This window comes from Chiloscyllium plagiosum, unplaced genomic scaffold (genome assembly GCF_037043375.1).
Source record: "Chiloscyllium plagiosum isolate Xiang-an unplaced genomic scaffold, Cpla_swu_hap1 HiC_scaffold_9, whole genome shotgun sequence".
Lineage (NCBI taxonomy): Eukaryota > Metazoa > Chordata > Chondrichthyes > Orectolobiformes > Hemiscylliidae > Chiloscyllium > Chiloscyllium plagiosum.
Genome location: NW_028270147.1, coordinates 69,259,590 through 69,279,383, shown reverse-complemented (window position 1 = coordinate 69,279,383; position 19,794 = coordinate 69,259,590). Strand labels below are relative to the sequence as shown.

Genomic DNA, 19,794 nt, shown 5'->3' with positions numbered 1-19,794 from the left:
AGAGATGAGTGATATCTTGCAGGGATGTGTGTTGAGGCTTCAATTATTCACAATATTCGTTAACAACCTTAGACAGTGTCATTAAAAAAGTCAAATATCTAAATTTTATGACAGAACAAAATTAGGCAGCATTGCAGACAATGTTTACAACAGGACAAAATTACAACAAGATATGGATAGATTAGGTTAGTGGCAGAGCTGTGGTAGATGTGAGCACATGTGAGATTATCCATTTCGGACTGAGAAAAGATAGATCAGGGTTTTTTTTTTCAAAAAAGTTAAATACAGTGAATGCCCAACAAGATTTGGGAGCTCAGGTGCATAGATGCAGAAGATAGCAAGGCCATCATTCCATGGTCTTGACTACCTAAAGGGCTGGAGTATAGAGATATAAACGTAATGCTGCAGTTATACAAAGCCACAGTTAGACCCCAATAAGAGGAACTGTGAGCAGACCTTTGCACTACACCCAAGAAAAGATCTTTTGACCTGGGGGAAGTTCAATGTAGGTTTACGAGGATGATACCTTGACTTCAAGAGTTATGAGGAGAGATTAGACAAAGTGGCCTTCATTCTCTAGAATTGAGAATGTTAAGGGGTGATTGACATCAAAGTCTTCAGGATATGAACAGGGAAAGACTCAGTAGAAAAGAATTGATTATTTCCATTAGTTGGAGTGTCCAGAACCAGGGGCATTGATTAAAAATTTGGCCCAGGAGACAGTTGAAGTCTGCAGATGATGGAAATCAGAGTTGAGAGTGTGTTTCTGAGGAAGAGCTCTGGCCAGAAACGTCGATTTTCCTGCTCTTCAGATGCTGCCTGACCTGCTGTGCTTTTCCAGCAACACACTCAACTCTGATTTCTAGCATCTGCAGACCTCACCATCTCCTAGTTGATTTCAACCTTACTGCAAAGCCTCTTCAAAGAATGCGGACCTTGAAGAAGCTCTCCTCTCTCTACAAAGATCTCAGTAAATCCCTCTCTCACAGTACTCCCCAGGTTCTCTCCTCTGCCCTGAAGCTCTTCAGCCACGTCCTCAAGCAGACTCACTACTAGAGCCACATCTTCTTCCATTCCTGATGGAGGGCTCCGGTCCGAAACGTCAATTTTCCTGCTCCTCGGATGCTGCCTGACCTGCTGTGCTTTTCCAGCAACACATTCTCAACACTAAAAATTAGGGCCAGGCCATTCAGGGGAGATATAAGAAAGCACTTCTACATGCAAACAGTAGTGGAAGTTTGGAACTCTCTTCCTGAAATAGCTGTCAATGCCAATTCAATTATTGAATTTAAACATAAGATAGACAAGTATTTAATAAGCAAGGGTATGAAGGAATATGGGCCCAAAGCAGATATATGGAGTTAGACCATAGATTCACTATGATCTTATTGAATGGTGGGCAGGTTTGAGGGGCTGAATGGTCTACTCCAGTTTCTATGTTGCTAGAATTAGAATAAGTCATCAATATCTACATTAATTATCTATTCTCCAACAACACTCCCTCTAGATTACATGGCCATGCTACCACTCTGAGGGTCCATGCAGGCTAATCGGTGGCCCAATGCATTAACTTCCAGCTTCAGAATTCCTGCCGCATACAGACTTTGGATATCCACACAGAAGAGGAAACGTAGCTTTCCATTAAATTTAAAGCCACAACACAATGTTTTTCTTAATTTCCTAGACACTACATTGTTCAAAATTGGTGTAAAACAGTTGTAAATTAACAAATGTGTTTTCAAAATGATTGATCCATACTTCTACACAAAAAATGCTCCCAAAAGCAGAATTTCCACAGATGGATGAAGTCACAGCTAATCTGTTTCCATCATACATACTCAAAAACTGAACCATATTAAGCATGCATCTACTATTCTGTTTTCTGCATTTCAAAATTTAAAATTTAACAATTGCTCATGTTTGTTAGAAGAACTCACTACATTTTTTTCCAAATGTAGTAGTGCCTGAAGTGAAGCATTTTTAAACCAGTGATTTCATATTATTTTCAAGAAATTCACCATCTCGGTGATTCAAAGTTTACTTGGATCCCAAGTGCCTTTGCTGATGGGTTTAAAAGTGTTCAATCCTTTGCAACCACCCTCTCCACCCACTATAGAAGCCTTCTTCCACTCTGCCACTTGCAGCCCTCTTCCACACCCCATGGATCCTCCAACTTCCCTAGAACCCCTCACTTGCAGAATTCATCCGCTCCATCCCCTGCTTTCAGTTTCCTTCTCCAGCCCCACCATATGCAGCCCCTTCCTCAAACCTACCACTAATATGTGCAACTCCTTTCTCCAACCCCCAAAACACATGCAGCCTCCTTCCCTAGCTACCCTCTACACCCAGCCCAGCCCTTCATCTGCCTCTCTCTCCAGCACCCCAATGCCCTCCACTGACCGACGTTCACACTCCAGACACAGCAGAGAGCGCTCCTGGATTGCATCAATCTCAATAAAAGATCACCTCAGTAAACGCCAAGATCCTGTCACTGCTTCAATCATGGATTTACATAAAAAGGATGTTTGAAGTTAGAGATAATTAATTTGTTTAAATTTCTGAGATACCCCAGTGCACTCCATTTCAATACAGAACAATAGCAGCCAGGCAGGGCTTGGGTTTGGATTTTGTATGCATGATTTTTCACAGATACGCAGGACAGAAGTAGTTTGGGACACGCTGGGAGCAGGTTTGAAACATACAAAGAGAATTTGCCAAAAGCTATTGGACCAGAAACAGAGGACAATCATAAACAAGGATCAGTTTGCAGCAGTTCAAGACGACAGATCACTATCACCTTCTCAAGAGCAACTAGAGATGGGCAATAAATGCTAGCAAAGTCCACCTACCACAAGTGAATAAAACAAAAGCTTTTTCTTTAAAAAAAAGAGACTTAACAAGAATGCCATGAGGTCCATGCTGGAACTGGGGAATCAATAACAGTGAGGTTTTGAAAGATACAGTCTGAGGGTTCACCTAGTCAGATGGCAGTGGAAGGGCGCAAGAAATTTCCTATTTTTCACATAGTAGGAACACCCGAGATTCAAAAAGAATTCCCGAGACCTTGGTTTGGTTCCAGGAAAAGGAAGGAACCCTCAAGATCACTAAAGTATAGGGGAACTCTTAAAAGGAAAACAAAAATAGAATGGGGTGTGCGCTGATGTAATTATTGGGGTAAGAGTACAAATGCTTGTGAAATATAGTGTGAAATTAGCAATGCTTGCTTTGTTCAACTCTTGTAGAGAAATGTTTTGGTTAAGATGTGAAACCTTGCGGCATTTGTCTTTTGATTAGAATGACTGGGAGTTTTCAATTTATTTTTGTTAAAAAAAAGGTGCTGGGATTATAAAACCATGACTTTCAAACTAAAAATATCAGCACCTTTGTCAGTATCATTGTATGATAACCTATTGCGATGCTTTAGAACTGGTTAGATGAGACAAACATTTTGAATACAAGTCCTATATTTTAAATGTTATAGAGTTGCACTGAACCAGCATCATGAAAAAGAACCTTTGACTGTAGTTATTCATTCACACTTAGAGTAGGACTATTCAGACAGCAATTATGTGGCACCCAGACTTCTGGTGTGTTCAATGCAAAATCCAGCTAACAATATCAAACTTATGTTATCTAGGTACAAACTAGACAGTGTATACTGGGAGAGAACTTGAAACATGAATGCATATAAAAATGCATAGAGGCATCAGTTGGCAAATTTCTACTTTCCCCCCCAAAGAAAAAACAGATAGAAGTCTCTACTTCTGATGAAGCTTTGCTGTGCCTTCTCTGTGAAAATTAAGAATACCCTTCCTGGGGTCAGGCAACACCATACTCTAGGTTTAGTGTCACCAAGGTTCTATGAAGCAATACATATGTGCTTCTTTACTCAAGTCCTCTTGCAATAAAGGTCAACATACCAACTGCCTTCTTGTGCTTGTTAGACCTGCATTTTAACTTTCAGTGACTTATAAACATCATCACCCAAGTCTTTGTGAACATTAACACTTCTCAATCTTTCACCAGTTCAGAAATACTCTGCTGACTTTCCTACCAAGGTGGATTACATCCCATATTCTATAATTATATTCCATCTGTCATGCTGTTGCCGACTCAACTTAACCTATCTAAAATCACCCTGAAGCCACTTTCACCTTCCTCACAACTCACTTAGTGTCATCAGCAAACTTGTAAAATTACATTAGGTTCACAAATCCAAATCATTAATAAATATTGCAAATAGCCTACGCCTGATCGTTGCAGCACCCCGACTAACACAGACTGCCAGCCTGACAATTACTGCATATTTCTATGCTGTATTTTCTATTGATCAATTCAAAATCCATCTGAGTATAGTAGCTCATATACTTCATTGTGCTTACTATCCCTCTGTTATTGATAGTCTTCTGAAAATCTAAATACACCTCATCAGCTGGTTCCCCCTCATTAGCATTGCACAGTACATCCTCAAACAATATTTAATTTGTTTGTCAAATATCATTTCCCTTTTTAAGTCCATTCTAACTCTGCTCAATCTTACTACTATTTTCTAAGCATCCAGTTATCACATCCTTTGTGATAGATTCAAGAGTTTTCCTTATTACCAACATGAGGCTTTTTACAATTGTTTGAAATTATTACACAGATGTGAACTGTTAAATCAGTTGTTCATATGCTGGTTTACCAAGGATAGACAATATGAGCTCAGTGACAAAAGAAAACATCAGATTTGAATGCTGCAATAACCACATTGCTACCTATTCAACACAGAGCAATCAGAGTTAATGATAGTGTTTTATTGTGTTTGCTATTAGAGCAACTGGAAGTCTGTATTTTTCAAGTTTGTGATCATCCCAGTGACATAGTAAAGGTTACAGTAATAGAAAGAAACTTAGCTGAGCAATGGAAAGATAATAAATCTTGAGAATGTGTTATTTACACTTGCACATCTGACAATATTTCAGGGAGACCACAGCAGAATCTAACTGGGAAAACAAATAGTTTTCTACCTGATGGACAGAGATGTGGTATTTTTATATCTTGCTTTTTCCGAGCTGGAACGTAGCAACATTAATTCTTATTTGCAGGCCAAATGTCATTTCTACCACTGAAAAGTCCTAATAATATCAACACTGCATTGGAATATAATTATTTCTACAATGATCAAAATCCACAAATTCATGTTCAGTCAACACCAAACCTTCAATATTTCAACAAGACATTATTTTTTAAAAATGCTCAGTGTTGTACTTTGTAACGCAAAGTATTTACTACCTGAACTGAAATCAAGTTTCCGTCTATTTATAACAGATTAAAAACAGCATGTAATTGCAACATTCCACATACATTGCTCGCTAGCTCGCATTCTGAAGGTCGTGCCATGTATACATAATTACAAAGGGGTTCAACCAACATTATATAATAATTCTACATCAAATGATTTGCCTATACATTATTACAAACTATACAGTAAAGGTTCTTGCGGTTTGATACAGACCTTCCATACAAAGACAAAGACAAAAAAAAAGGACAAAACTCCCAACAATGCTAGTCTTAATCAAGTATCCTTCCATCATAAATCCCACAGGAAATCTTGATTCATTCAAATATCTGGACAAAAATAGGATGTAGGGAAATAATTACTCAAAAATATTCATGGCACGATGGTTCAGAGGCTAGCACTGCTGCCTCACAGCACCAGGGTCCCAGGTTCGATTCTAGCCTCAGGTGACTGTCAGTGTGGAGTTTGCACATTCTCCCAGTGTCTGCATGGGTTTCCTCCCACAGTCCGAAGATGTGCAAGTCAGGTGAATTGGCCACGCTAAATTGCTCGTAGCGTTAGGTGCATTAGTCAGAGGGATAGGGGTCTGGGTGGGTTATTCTTCAGAGGGTCGGTGTTGAGCCGAAGGGCCTGTTTCCACACTGTAGGGAAACCTAATCTAATCTAAAATGAACCACATGAACAAGAACATAAAAAAGGAACTCAGAGTAAACTTCCAATGACAGATCTGTGAATATCACTGAGAACAATTGCAGCCAATAACCCTTGCCGATTCCTATCAAGTCATTCTGGGGCTACAAAATCAGCTCTTGTTTTCCTCTCTCTCTCTGACCTACAATGACTAGAAAATCTGAATTGTTTTTTTTGCAATCCTCACAGTTCCGTTCTGACCTAACAAAATCTAACTATCCCTTTCCATCATTGACAAGAACAGTTTATCTACCCTCCTATTCAGGTGAAAAAAAAACTTGCCATTCATATCTCCAGTTGAGTCACGTTGCTCATTCATCTTACCCATTCTCACAAATTATGTCATGCTGTTATCATCACCAGCTGACAATAAATATTAGACGAACTTTCCATCCTGACAGTGATGAGGGAATCAGATCAGACTAAAAAAAAAATCAGATCTGGAATCCTCTTCTCAAACCACAGAGTAGGCAAAAATGTCTCCAAACTTTGCTGAACCCTCCTTCCATAATCTAAGCCTTCTTTTACCCTGATAACCTTATCAGCTTGCTCTAAAATTGATCCTTCACCCTCCTCCTCTCCCTCACCTTATCCTCTACCTCCACCTAGGTGCAGTTAGTCCTCTCCTACTGTCTAATCTTGTTGACCTGAATATCAAATTTAGTATAGCAACAAACAAAAACAGAAATTTTGGAGAAACTGTTCCAAAGAGTCATATCAGACTCAAAACATTAACTTAATTTATTTCTCCACAGATGCTGAGTTTCTCCAGCGCTTTCTGGAGAATTTGACTTCAGATCTCCACCATCTGCAATGTTCAGCTTTTATTTTGAAACCGATGGTCAACTAGGAATTTAAGAAAATGTATGTATAGTACCATGACTCAGTTCTTTTACCACAGTACATTAATTTAAAGTGCTAATAATTGAAAATTAAATATTTAACTTATAATCAATCACTATACTTTAGAACTGTATTACAATCAACTTGAAATAATAGTCTTTACATAACATTGTTTTGATAGATTATGGAGTTTCCCACAAAACAAGTTCATCGTATTAAATGCAGTTTTAAGTTAAATTTCCACATCTCGATATTTTATCGAATCTATCCTATGTTATAGTGCATGTAAATTAAACTGAGATAGTGCCATCAATAATGCAAATTTCTCATTATAATGATAACCATGCAAAGTTAACTCCTAAATTTTAAAATTAAGTTTGGTTCAGTTATTTAGCAATCATATCACTGAATCAAATGTTCATGGGCTCAAGCTCCATTGCTGAAATTGGGCTCAGGGCATGAACAATGTAGCCTAATTGCACTAAGTGCTACATTATTAAAATTACTAACTTTTGAATGAGATGTCAAATGAATGTCAATGTCCATCTTCCTACTGACAGAAAAGATCCCTGGCACAATTTAATGAACATTTTTAATTTATCTCTCAGCCAAGTGGACGCTAGGAAATTGTTTCCGTTAGGCGAGGAGACTAGGATCCGTGGACACAGCCTTAGAATTAGAGGGGGTAAATTCAGAACAGAAATGCGGAGACATTTCTTCAGCCAGAGTGGTGGGCCTGTGGAATTTATTACCACAGAGTGAAGTGGAGGCTGGGACGCTAAATGTCTTCAAAGCAGAAATTGATAAATTCCTGATGTCACAAGGAATTAAGGGCTACGGGGAGAATGCGGGTAAGTGGAGTTGAAATGCCCATCAGCCATGATTGAATGGCGGAGTGGACTCGATGGGCCGAATGGCCTTACTTCCGCTCCTAGGTCTTATGATCTTAAGTAATCATTCAGCTCATTTCTTGTTTGAGAAACTTTACTGTGTGCAAATTAGATGCTGCATTGGCTTACATAGTAACTATGGTAGCACTTCAAAAAGTGAATCTGTGCCAGTGAAGCACTTTGTGACAAGGCACAAATTAAATACTAATGCTTTCCTTGCTTCGTTCAAAAGTAGACCAATGGACCTTTGTAGCCTTTGTAACATTTAAAAATAGGTATTTGATAACATTGAAATATTTTGACACTTTGCTGAAATTTTTCATTCTGCACTCATCTGGACCATTCACAAGGATACTGATAAAAAGGGAAACAATTTTTTAATATTATATGATAATAACATACTGATTGGTTGGCAAGTGGACTCTGATTCATCGAGGCATTATCAGAGGAATGCACCAGTGAATCAGACAATGGTTGTTACCTATTCTGTTCAGTTGAAACAGGTATAGTGTGGTGAACATGTTCTCCCTGTCTGCAAAGAATTGGGCCCTACATTTTTACATGCACTGGAAGTTGCATATAAATGCATTATACTGTGAGTTTGACTGACAAACTTAAATGTCAGTGTAGTTCTTAGCACACTCAGGATTATTTCATTATCCAATCATAGGACCACATCTAATGTTAGAAAACTTTGTAAACATGGACTGATTGGATACAATCAGTACTTTGCAAGGCAAGGGAGACACTAGGAGATATGCCAATAAACAAGGATATACGCTAATCAATATAGACTATCTATAATTGGGGTGACAGCCTATGGCTTGGCAACACATCAACAACAAAATTCACAAACCATATTACTCATTTGACATTGGCTGAATGTCTTTGACTTGACAGGAGGATACTGTTAGTGGCAACCACCACTTGTGAATGCATTATGAAACAGCTAGCTTCAACTTTTGCTCAGACTTTTGAGATATCTCATACCTAAAAGGGTAATCAGAGGTAGACTGAACACTTCTCAGGACCACACTATATATTGACCATACACAATCAGCCTATGATTGCAAACCTTTAAATACAATACCTAACAGCAAATGTAATTTTGCAATTGTGAAACATTTGCTAAATAATCAAGACTGTGCTAATAATTACGCTGACAATCAATTTTAAGATCGCAGTATAATGCTCCAGAGCGTACCAAAAACTACATAACTCAGTTAATTGAGGAAGTAGTGGAGTAGTGGTAATGTGACTGAACTGGCAATCTATGACCACCCAGGCTAATGTTTTGGGACGTGGTTGTGAACTCCAGTAGAAGACAGTAAAACCTGAATTCAATAAAAATCAAATCTGATGGTGACTATGCAAGTGCTGATTATCATAAAAACCCATATGGTTTACACGTTTCCTTTGGGCAGCAAATCTGCCACTCACCTGACCTCGCACCCATGAGGCTGTAGATCCACAGCAACGCAGTTGACTGTTAACTAGCCTCTGGACAATTAAGGATGGACAATAAATGCTGGGTTAGCCAGAAAAGTCCACCTCATAAAAAATATTTTAAAATAATATACAAGATCCTGTCCTTTGTAGATAGAAAGAACATTTTCATACAAACGTGTCTATTTCATCTGAACAATATAGGTGAAACCAATTTTCTGGTGCATTTCACAGGGCAAAGCCTTGACCAATCACAGTCAGTTTGCCTGATTTAAAGTTAAATAAAGTCTGGCAGTCAACAAATCAGCTATTATCTAACTGGTGTATTCTCTATGGCAGTGCCTTTACAGGTAGCATTAAAAGAATGTTGTTCACCTTTCCATTGATGTTCCTGTGAATTGTCCTGATGAGTGCAAAACTAAAAGCTTTGACAAAATATATCTTTTTTTCAGCAATATTCAAATTCAGCAATGATCAAGTTATCTTCCATAACACTCGAACTTTCACCAGCAATTGGAGGCTGCCCAACAGTTTTGCCTCTCACTTGATCAAATATGACTTGGCAGAATAACTACGCTGACTACTCACATTGTTCTAAAATTACATTAGTATTGTTAGATCCTGTCTAACATAGAATTGACTGCAATGGCAAATTATAAAATTATAGCCCTCTTAGCAAATAGTTGGCTTTAAATTATCAGTCTCTAGTTCTACAGCCACACCTGCTAACCTTGTAAATTTGCTGAACCAGTTCAGTGCTTTGGCACCTGACCATGGATCAAATTGCAAATGCAGAGTAAAAATGATCAAACTGGAACAATAAAACTGTACACAAATGACTGAAGACTCAGTGTTTTGACTGGAGTAGTTTGGTAAAATTTTCCTCATTTTAAATTAACAAATTGTTTAAGAAACAAAAACTTTCAAAGTCCAAAACCTTCATTTGCATAATTATTGCAAAATGTCTGGTATAATACTGTGCTAATGACTTGATGATAACAGCTGCAAAGAATAATATATACATGTCAATTTGAAATATTTTAACGGACACAAGTAATAGACCTAAATACTCAAAAACAATCAAATCTTCATTTAAGTTTCTACAATATGTTGGAGATATGGACTTTGTTGTAATATCTTTCAACACTGTCTTGATAATCACAATTTTCGTTTCTGTCTTTACGGAAGTAGAACTGTCCCTTAAATGCAATGTTTTCACGTTCCTAGAAAAACATAAATGCATGCAAATTTAAACCATCTCAACACAAAGATTGGTGCAGCTTACCATGTAATTTTGATAAGCATGATCAAACATCTCTAGTACTTGATCCCTGCAAGTAAAAAAAATCAAAATTTTAGTACAATTGTAATTAGGACACAATTTTACATAACAATAGCAATTACACACCAAAATTTCTTAATTGGTTGTAAAGCACTTTGAGAAGTCATTAGTTGTGAAGAGCACTTTATTAATGCAAGATTTTCTATGTACATTTACAACTTGCATGGACCACAATTGCTGTACAGCAGAGAAAGCTGACTGGTATTTGAAAACTTCTTAGAACAAGCCAGTGATCAACGATTAATTTCACTTGTGAAGTTTCTGCCATTTTATATAATAAATAAAGCCTTCCCTTTTGCTATTTTTAATTCATTTAAAGTTTAATAGTATGAGGAATAAATGTGGTATTTGGCACAACTACATTTTTCCTCTATAACTGCCAAGAACAGAACAAAATTTAGTTTCAACCGAAGTAAATTTATGGTTGTTACTGTGTTGAAATTCTAAACTCAGAAGCTACATATCCAGCATGGTATTATTTGCAAAGAAGAGCACACTGTACAACTTATGCCACTTTTGAGTCGCTTTAGAATAGTCACGACAGAATCCTCTCTCCTACCCCCACACAAATCTCAAAGACTTCATGATATTTTTACCTGATTCACTTAGGGAAAATCCCCAATGCTAATTTCAGTTATGTTTTCAAATCTCATGCTACTTTAAAACTAACACTCGACTGAAAAGTTATTCTCAGAGTGTTCAATACCAAGATATTTAATATATTATTAGAAGCCAAAAATTTGCATATTCTTATATTGAAAATGTAATTGTGCTCATAACTTGACTAGTTTTAAGTTACAACTATTACTTCTAAATTTACTCGAGAGAAAAATACTTGCTGTTCATCACAATTGCAACTTGCAATCAATTCAAACTTTACAACTGTGGACTAGAATGTGGGACATAGCAAATTATTTGTCTTAAAAGGTCAAAAGAAAATAACACGTGTCTTAAATTTTCTGAAACAGTTATGATCCTATGTATTCATGTCCAAACATTGTAGAGTGATAGAGTCATACAGTACAGAACCAGATCCTTCAGTCCATGCCAATCATAATCCCAAATTAACTTTAGTTTAAACATACTCAAAATAATTTAGCACCTTTCCTATCCACCATAAACTGGAGGTCATCCAAACTTGTGCTGGCTGTCTTCTAACACTCACCAACTTCAATTTGACCATCACCCTGGGATCATTGATCAATATGACTTCCAATTAAACAATGCCTTGATTTTAAATTTCTCATCCTTATTTTCATATAGGGTTTGCCCTCTGAACAAGACCATCTTTAATCGCTCCATCAGTGGAAGCTTGCAGTTAATCGCAGGGGTCTTTAAATCTGACATTCCTTCTTCGGATATCACCAACTCCTTCTTTCCTTATTTAAGATATTCTTTTAAAACCAACATCTTTATCTAAATTCTTAGCCATCTTCCCCAATATCTCACTATATAGCGGAGTACAAAAGATTGTTTAAGGCTCTTATGGCACAGTGGTAGCCAGGGCGTCTGGGTTCAAGTTCTGCCTGCTCCAGGGGCTTTTAATTACACCTCTGTAACTGATTGTTTTTAACTATCTTCTAACCAGTGTTCAAAATGCTCCTGTCCAGTTAGAAAGACTGCACCTCTATTCTTCCTACCAAAGTGCATAACTGCAGACATTCCCAAACTTTATTCCACCTGCTGCTACTTTGCCCCCACTCTCCTCGCCTAAGTTCTTCTATAGCTTCCCAGTTTCCTCAACACTGTCTGCTCTTACCTTTGTGTCATCTGAAAAGTTATTAACAATGGCCTCAGTTGCTTCATCTAGATCGTTAATTTATAATGTGAATAGTTGTGGTCCTACACTGACCTTTGCGGTAATCACCAGCTACCATCCTGAAAAATTAACCCTTTATCCTCATTCTCTGTGTCCTGTCAGTCAGCCAATCCTCAATTCATGCCAGTACCTTGACCTTAACACCATGGGCTCTTATCTTACTTAGCAGCATCCTGTAAGGCACCTTAACAAAAGCCTACTGGAAATCCAAACAAGTCACATTCACTGGCTCTCCTTTGTAGAATTTGCTCGTTACCTTCTCAAAAAATATTATCTGTACACTGCCTAGTCTCAGGCTGGTGACCAAAATACTAAGATCTCGGACAGGAATGTAGCCAATAAAATTCACACATTCCCCTACAACAACAGCATCCCATAGTAAAACAAAATTCAGAAAATTAATGGCATCGGTGCCCTATGAAAATATAGGCTTTGATTCTGCTACAAGTTTAATAAGGTGTATGCAGAATCAGTGCCACAATTTGTATTCTGATTCTCTTATACTATACAGCAGGGAGATGTACGGATGCAAGACTAGCTTTTGACACTCACGTAAAACAAAAGGGAAAAAAAGTAGGTGGGTACCATGTATCCAAAAAAAAACAACAAACAAGTATATTACATTTGATAAGGAAAAATAATGAAAGCATGAGCCAAAATTAGCTGAATTGGATTGGAAAAATATTTTAAAAGATATGGCAACAAACAAACAGTCTTTAAAAGAACTATTACATGGCTTACAGCAACTGTACATTTGTTCAGCATACAAAAACTCTGAAGTGGTCAGTCAAGCATGGCTGACAGAGGAAATTAAAAATTGTATGCAATTAGAGAACACATTATAAATGTGACCAGAAGTGATCATATATCTGACGATTGGAAGTTTTTTAAAAAAAGAATACAGCAAAGGACAAATGTATTATTTCTAAAGTACCTGTTCTAAAATCATTTAAGCAATTCATCTCTGATCAGCCTTACCCCAAAGTTTCCACCCATTTTCATATTAAATCAATCTGTTCCACGATTTCATCAAATAAATTAAGACTTCATAAATCACGGATTTAGAACGCATTTAAAAATTCTTAGTTCATATGATTTACAATTTGCCCTCCCACTGTGCCATTAGATATTGAATTTGTTTCACATCTGAAAGGTTACAGATGTGAAATATTAACTGATTTCCTCTCCACAGATGCTGACGGATTGTGCTGAGTATTTTCAGCATTTTATGTATTAAGCACTTACTGCTACACATGAGATAAAAATACACATTTTAAAAAAGGTATTTAAAAGACGTGTTACTGTCGTACAGACAACTGGAAAGGGATTGCTTTGTTCAATTTACAGGTCCCCATGGTACTATATACCACAGAGAGTGGTGGTAGTGGAGAGAGTGAGAGAAAGAGCATGCAAGCGAGAGAGAGAGCCAACACTTACCCATTAATTATCAATTCCTAAAAAGTTAAATGTAAATTATTGTGTTTGGTTTGTGAGACCCTGATACTGTACAGACAAAATGCAGCAATTTGTATGTAATTCAAACAATTTATTGCCTGTGAAATATTTGGGACTTTGAAGAGATGAGATGCACTAAATAAATACAAGTTATTTCTCTCTCCTCTTATTACTTTACTGTATTTGTCCTTTGGGTAAATCATGAGAGTATGCATGGTAACCATTCTGTGATCATCTAAATAAAATTAAGAGAGTTAGCAGGAGGTTTAAAAAACTATGAATGATAGAGCAACAATTTCTCACTCTTTTTTGCAAGGTTTGTAGCTCAAGTTGAGGTTTAAGGTGTAGGTTTGCTCGCTGAGCTGTAGGTTTGATACTCAGACGTTTCATTACCTGGCTAGGTAACATCATCATCAGTGGCGACCTCCAAGTGAAGCGAAGCTGTTGTCTCCTGCTTTCTATTTATATCTTTCTCCTGGATGGGATTCCTGGGGTTTGTGGTGATGTCATTTCCTATTCGTTTTCTGAGGGGTTGATAGATGGTATCTAGATCTGTGTGTTTGTTTATGGCGTTTTGGTTGGAGTGCCACTCCAACCACAACGCCATAAACAAACACACAGATCTAGATACCATCTATCAACCCCTCAGAAAACGAACAGGAAATGACATCACCACAAACCCCAGGAACCCCATCCAGGAGAAAGATATAAATAGAAAGCAGGAGACAACAGCTTCGCTTCACTTGGAGGTCGCCACTGATGATGTTGCCTAGCCAGGTAATGAAACGTCTGAGTATCAAACCTACAGCTCAGTGAGCAAACCTACACACTATTTCTCACTCTGTGGAATGCACAAAAGCAATTTTTGTTTTGCAAACTATAGATTCTTAACATTAACTTCTTCAACAGATTATATTGTTTTCAGAGCCTTTTACATTTTTAAACAATTTATACAGGACATAACTGTACATACCACCACTATTTTTAGTGTAATTCCGTCCAAGAACAACAAACAGTAAAGATATTGGTAGTCTATTGAAAATGCTGGTAATCACATCTGTTGTAGCTATAGGCAACATATCCGGAACTAAGCATTTACAGCCAATAAAGCCATTCAAGGCTGATATAATTAATTTGTACTTTGCAGTCATCCTCTCAGAGGTTTATTTGCCATAACAATTCCAATATTTACCCCTTTGAAATTTGAGAAAGCCACATCTTAACTGATTAATCTCCAAACTGTGCTCACCATTTTAGCATATGTAACACTAAGAGCACAGGAAATACATTTTGACTTTTTTTCCACTATTAAGTACATCAGTAAAACATGTAAACAGAAGTAAATTCTTAACACATTCCATGGACAAAAACAAAACCAACCCTAAAGTGCCATTCCATCTTCCACAGTACACCACTTATGTTTTCAGGCATTCCACATCTATTGTTGGTGGAAGAGAAAGTACCTTATTATTTATTGGACTATTAACTTAAAACTATTAGTCAGAGGGAAATGGGTCTGAGTGGGATACGCTTCGGAAGGTCGGTGTGGGCTTGTTGGGCTGAAGGGCCTGTTTCCACACTGTAGGGCATCTGATCTAATCTAACCTAATCTAATCTAAAACTTTTGAGTGGCATGGACATTTCACAAAAATTAAAAAGAAATAAGCACAATACTGTTGGATAGTTTACATTATGAGAAAAATTTTGTTTATTGATTTTGGAATGTACTGTCAGTTTCAAAACAATGCAGCAATCAATGGAGATGAATACAATTTAACACAACCTAACAGGGACTCCCAAAAATGTGGAGTAGCCAAGTTACTGAGTATGTTGCCTTTAATAACAGAACCAGCACTAGAGTTCATACCACAGCCAGTTAAATCAGTAAATTTGGTTTCAAAATCAATAATCCTACTGCAACATTACCAAACTTTAAAACTCAACTTGAAATATTGAAATCCTTGATTAGTTCCAGGTAGAGGGCAGATGCAAAATATCAAAAAACAACAAGTCCTTTCACAGGAAACAAAGAATCACAGAGTCTCAAAAGAATGAATAAGCATTATTAGTGATGTATGTACAAAGATGGTTACAAGACAGTTTGGCAGGAAATAATAGAATTTAAATTGGCAACAGCAGATATAAACAGCAATTGGTGCTGAGCTGTAAGAGCTTTATTATTTACATTAATGACCCTAGATGGGTGCACTGAAGGAATGATATGAAAATTTGTGGATGAAACTAAGCTGCATGGGAACTGAAACAAATATTCAACTGCTGCAAGTCAACTTCGATATGTTGAGACAACATATCAATATTTGGCAAACCATGTTTAAACTGAGAAAAAAAAAAAGTAGTGTTAAGCATGTAACAAATTTAGCAGTAATTATATATAAACCTTACATCAAACTTAATTTAATCAAGAAGTGAAAGAAAAATCCATGTTATTGTACATCACTCATGAAATGGTCATGACAAATAAACTGCAATAATAGCTAACAGAAACAGTCTTCTATATCCTACTCAGAGGAAAATTCATTACAAAACAAAAATATATTATTTTGTTCTGGTTGGTTAAGGTATTGGTTATGCATTGATTAGAATACAATGTCCAATTTTGGTCTCACATGGTAGGAGATATTGAGGTTTTCAAGAGGATGTTAAAGAGAGAGTCACATTATTTATTCACAATTTAAAATCCTTAACTATGCAAATAAGGTCAAAGAACTTGATTCTGTATACTTTGGATAATGGGATTTTTGTGGCACAGTGATTATGTCCCTATCTCTGAGCCAGGACATCCAGGATCAAATTCTATCCTGTCCAGAGGTGGGTAATAATACTTCTGAAACAGGTTGATTTGAAAATAAGATGCTTTGGATGAATTCAAACAAAGAACAAGGCCATGTTTATAGATTATCCAAGAACAGGACAATGTTGAATAGTTAGAAGTTATTCTCTCAGGAATAGTAAGCCTGTGAAACAGGTTGCTAATTTTTGTACTGAATGTAGATTAATTGCATTTTTGTTTTAAAGGAAAAGAGGTGAACCTGCTTCAGTCTAGGGCAGAAATTATGCTATACCAAAGGGAGGAATCTGTGATGTATGTCAAAGTCAGTGTGAATTCCTCAACTTAGTTTAAACTGCCTAAGGAGTTACAGTGGAGTTTTCCAGGATCTATCCCATAATTAGCCTATTATTTTATCAGTCCTTTCACCTCTCTCATGAAGTATCCATCACTAAGTGGATGGGGTCCGTACAGCTTATAAGGCATCACAGCCATGTCTGTCCATTTAGATTAGCCAATTCGCCTTTATGGTCCAAACAAAAAAGTGATAAAAGCTTCAGTAATTACAATTGATTGCAATAGTTAACACAAGAACATGTAGATTTAACTTCCCATTGCAGTGATAATATTCCATTCATATTACAGAAAAAGGCTACAGGACCAACTGTATATCAGATATATAATCTATAGTCAAATGACTAAATGCCAGCTACTATCATTCAACTGACAATTTTTTAGTGTGGCATGCATTATACAAAATTATTTGAAGCAGTTTTTAAATTGTAAGTGCTTCTTTAAACCATACGTAGAGACATAAATATTTCATTTTACAAAGGAATTCCATCTGCAGATAATTTCATCAGTCAATACCAATTGTCCCCACAGATATTTGAACAATATTACAAAGTGAACAGTCCCATAATGAAATCTGAATTTAAACAATTTGCCTACAAATTTTCCTCATCCAATCATCATTACTTTCTCACATATCAGTTTACATCCAGCAAAAATGTCAATATAGCAAATCAGATTTTCACAGTCTTTCATTCAACACCTTAAATATTAATTGTTTAAAACCAGGAAATATTGATGCAATGAGAAGCTGACATCAATGACCTAAAAACCTAAACATGAAGGGGTGAATCAGGCAGAATAACTCTACTACATTAACCTAACTCTATGCTTCTTTAGAGCTTCCTTTACAGCAAGGAACTTCAAAAATACAAAACCCGTCATATACTTTTAAAAATAATTTTGAAATGTTCCTATTTTTATTTTTAAAAATACCTAGTAGACCTAATACATGTTATTTTAGTTGCCCAACAGTAAAAGCCCTGTTCTTTAAAGATTATTTTCCCTACTGAATTTATTAAGATCTGGCACACAATATCTCCTTTTTTGCGTTGTGCAAAATTACAAACTGCCCATTGCAATGAGTATATTTTCTTATTTCCTGACCCATACAACCATCTTTTAATAATGACAGCACTACTGTCGACAGAAACGTGAAAACTATCTAAATAATGGTCTCTGCTTTGATCCTTAAGAAATTACAAAGAACTCTCAAGTCAGATTTTAGCAGGAGACACAGTCATACTAACCACAATTCATTTTTGAAAAATGATACAATCGTTTTAAACATAGAACATACAACAGTACAGCACAGAACAGGCTCTTCAGCCCACGATGTTATGCTGACCATTGATCCTCATGTATGCACCCTCAAATTTCTTTGACCATATGCATGTCCAGCAGTCTCTTAAATGACTTCAGAACTGACAGTAGCTAGGAAGAAGTTGTTTTTGCACAGAGATATTCCATAAGATACACTTAACATGAAAAACCTCTTGGAAGAGTCACTATTTCATTAGGTCAAAATCTAAAGAAATAAACCAGATTTTTTTCTCTCCCCCACTTAAAGTTCAAATGTCTAGTTGGGAACTAACCCCAAGCAGAAGGAAAACAGGAATTGCTGGAAAAGCTCAGCATATACAGCAGCATCTGTGGATAGAAATCAGAGTTAAAGTTTCAGATCTGGTGGTGACCCTTCTTCAGAACTGATAGTAGCTAGGAAGAAGTTTTTTTAAATGCAGAAGATGGCCCCCGAAACGGAGGAGTAAACAATAGTTGGAGAGAGAGAGAGAGAGAGAGACTAAAGACTGAAGAACAGTTGGTCAGACTTGGAGAATGAATAGCTATTAATTGGTGATTATTCGCGGCTAACGATGAGTTGTGTGTAATAACAGACCATGTGATAACAAGGCCAGATGTGAGAGAGTTGGGGTTTGGACATGGAAGAAGGTGTCTCAAGCGCCAAAACCTGCTGATCACAATATTGAGTCCAGAAGATTGTAAAGTTCCCTAGCGAAAAATGAGGTGCCGTTCTTCCAGCTTGCACTGAGCTTCTCGAGACGATTGCAGCAAGCCCGAGACAGAGATGTTGGACTGGGAACAGGCTGGTGTGTTGAAGTGGCAAAAACTGCCGATTTAGAAGGCACACTTTTTGTACACATTGGTGACGCGTCACGAGAAGGTGAAAGGGCGACATCTACTCACCTGAGTTGGCGTTTCTCCTCTTTCTCCATCGCGCCCACCATCCTCAGTCCAAGGCAGGACACAGCGAGCAGCAGCATCCACCCCAACAGGGCTGAGGGTGGGAACCTCTCTCTGTCACCTCCGATACCGCTCATCGGGCCGATTCTCACCACCCACAAACACACACAGACACAAGCCAAAAACTCTACAGGGGCATCCCATTCACACACACAGTCAACTACTATAATGTCTCCAGCTCCCAATCCCACCTCTTCCTGGTAGTCGCCATCTTTAGGTGACGCTGGACAACTGACGTTGACAACTTCGCAGTCCCCGCCTCCTGGTCGTCCACAGAGCGACCGCTGATTGGTTCTGTGTCTGAGCGAGACGTCACGTCCGCACCTCCGCTAAGCGGTTTTCCATTGCTGTCAATCATTTCGTCCGACTGCGCCGATTGGCTGTTGCCCACGCAATTGGAATGTGTCGCTTTGTGTCGCCCCGGTCGCTGATTGGCTGTGATTCTGAGCAGTGTATCATTCCCCGGCGTCGGAGCGATGTATCCATCAGTTGTGGTCCAGCGGCAGCTCAATGGAAAGGAGTAGGCGTCTATTAGAAATCGAGATAATGCAGGCATGACTCAGCTGGTGTTCTGGTAACATCTGTAGAGTTAACATTTGACATCGATGGCCCTTCCTCCTGCTTTGG

At 37.6% G+C, this 19,794-nt stretch overlaps 1 protein-coding gene across 3 annotated transcripts in view; it reads right to left on the bottom strand.

Moving 5' to 3' along the window:
• Positions 1 to 19,382, bottom strand: part of edem3 (ER degradation enhancer, mannosidase alpha-like 3) — a 77,987-nt gene extending 58,605 nt beyond the window's left edge. The window contains exons 1-3 of one of the 3 annotated variants that reach the window (XM_087990758.1): positions 19,111 to 19,204; positions 10,436 to 10,481; positions 6,708 to 6,817 (exon numbers count right to left, since the gene is read on the bottom strand). Coding sequence is in view for 2 of the 3 variants with exons in the window: in XM_043699563.2 (XP_043555498.2) it covers positions 10,436 to 10,481; positions 19,111 to 19,244 (180 nt within the window). In the remaining variant the exon portion in view is untranslated. Of the gene's footprint in view, positions 1 to 6,707; positions 6,818 to 10,435; positions 10,482 to 19,110 lie in introns of all 3 variants that reach the window. The other 2 variants (XM_043699563.2, XM_043699564.2) reach the window with 2 other exon arrangements.
• Between the last annotated feature and the right edge of the window lie 412 nt (positions 19,383 to 19,794).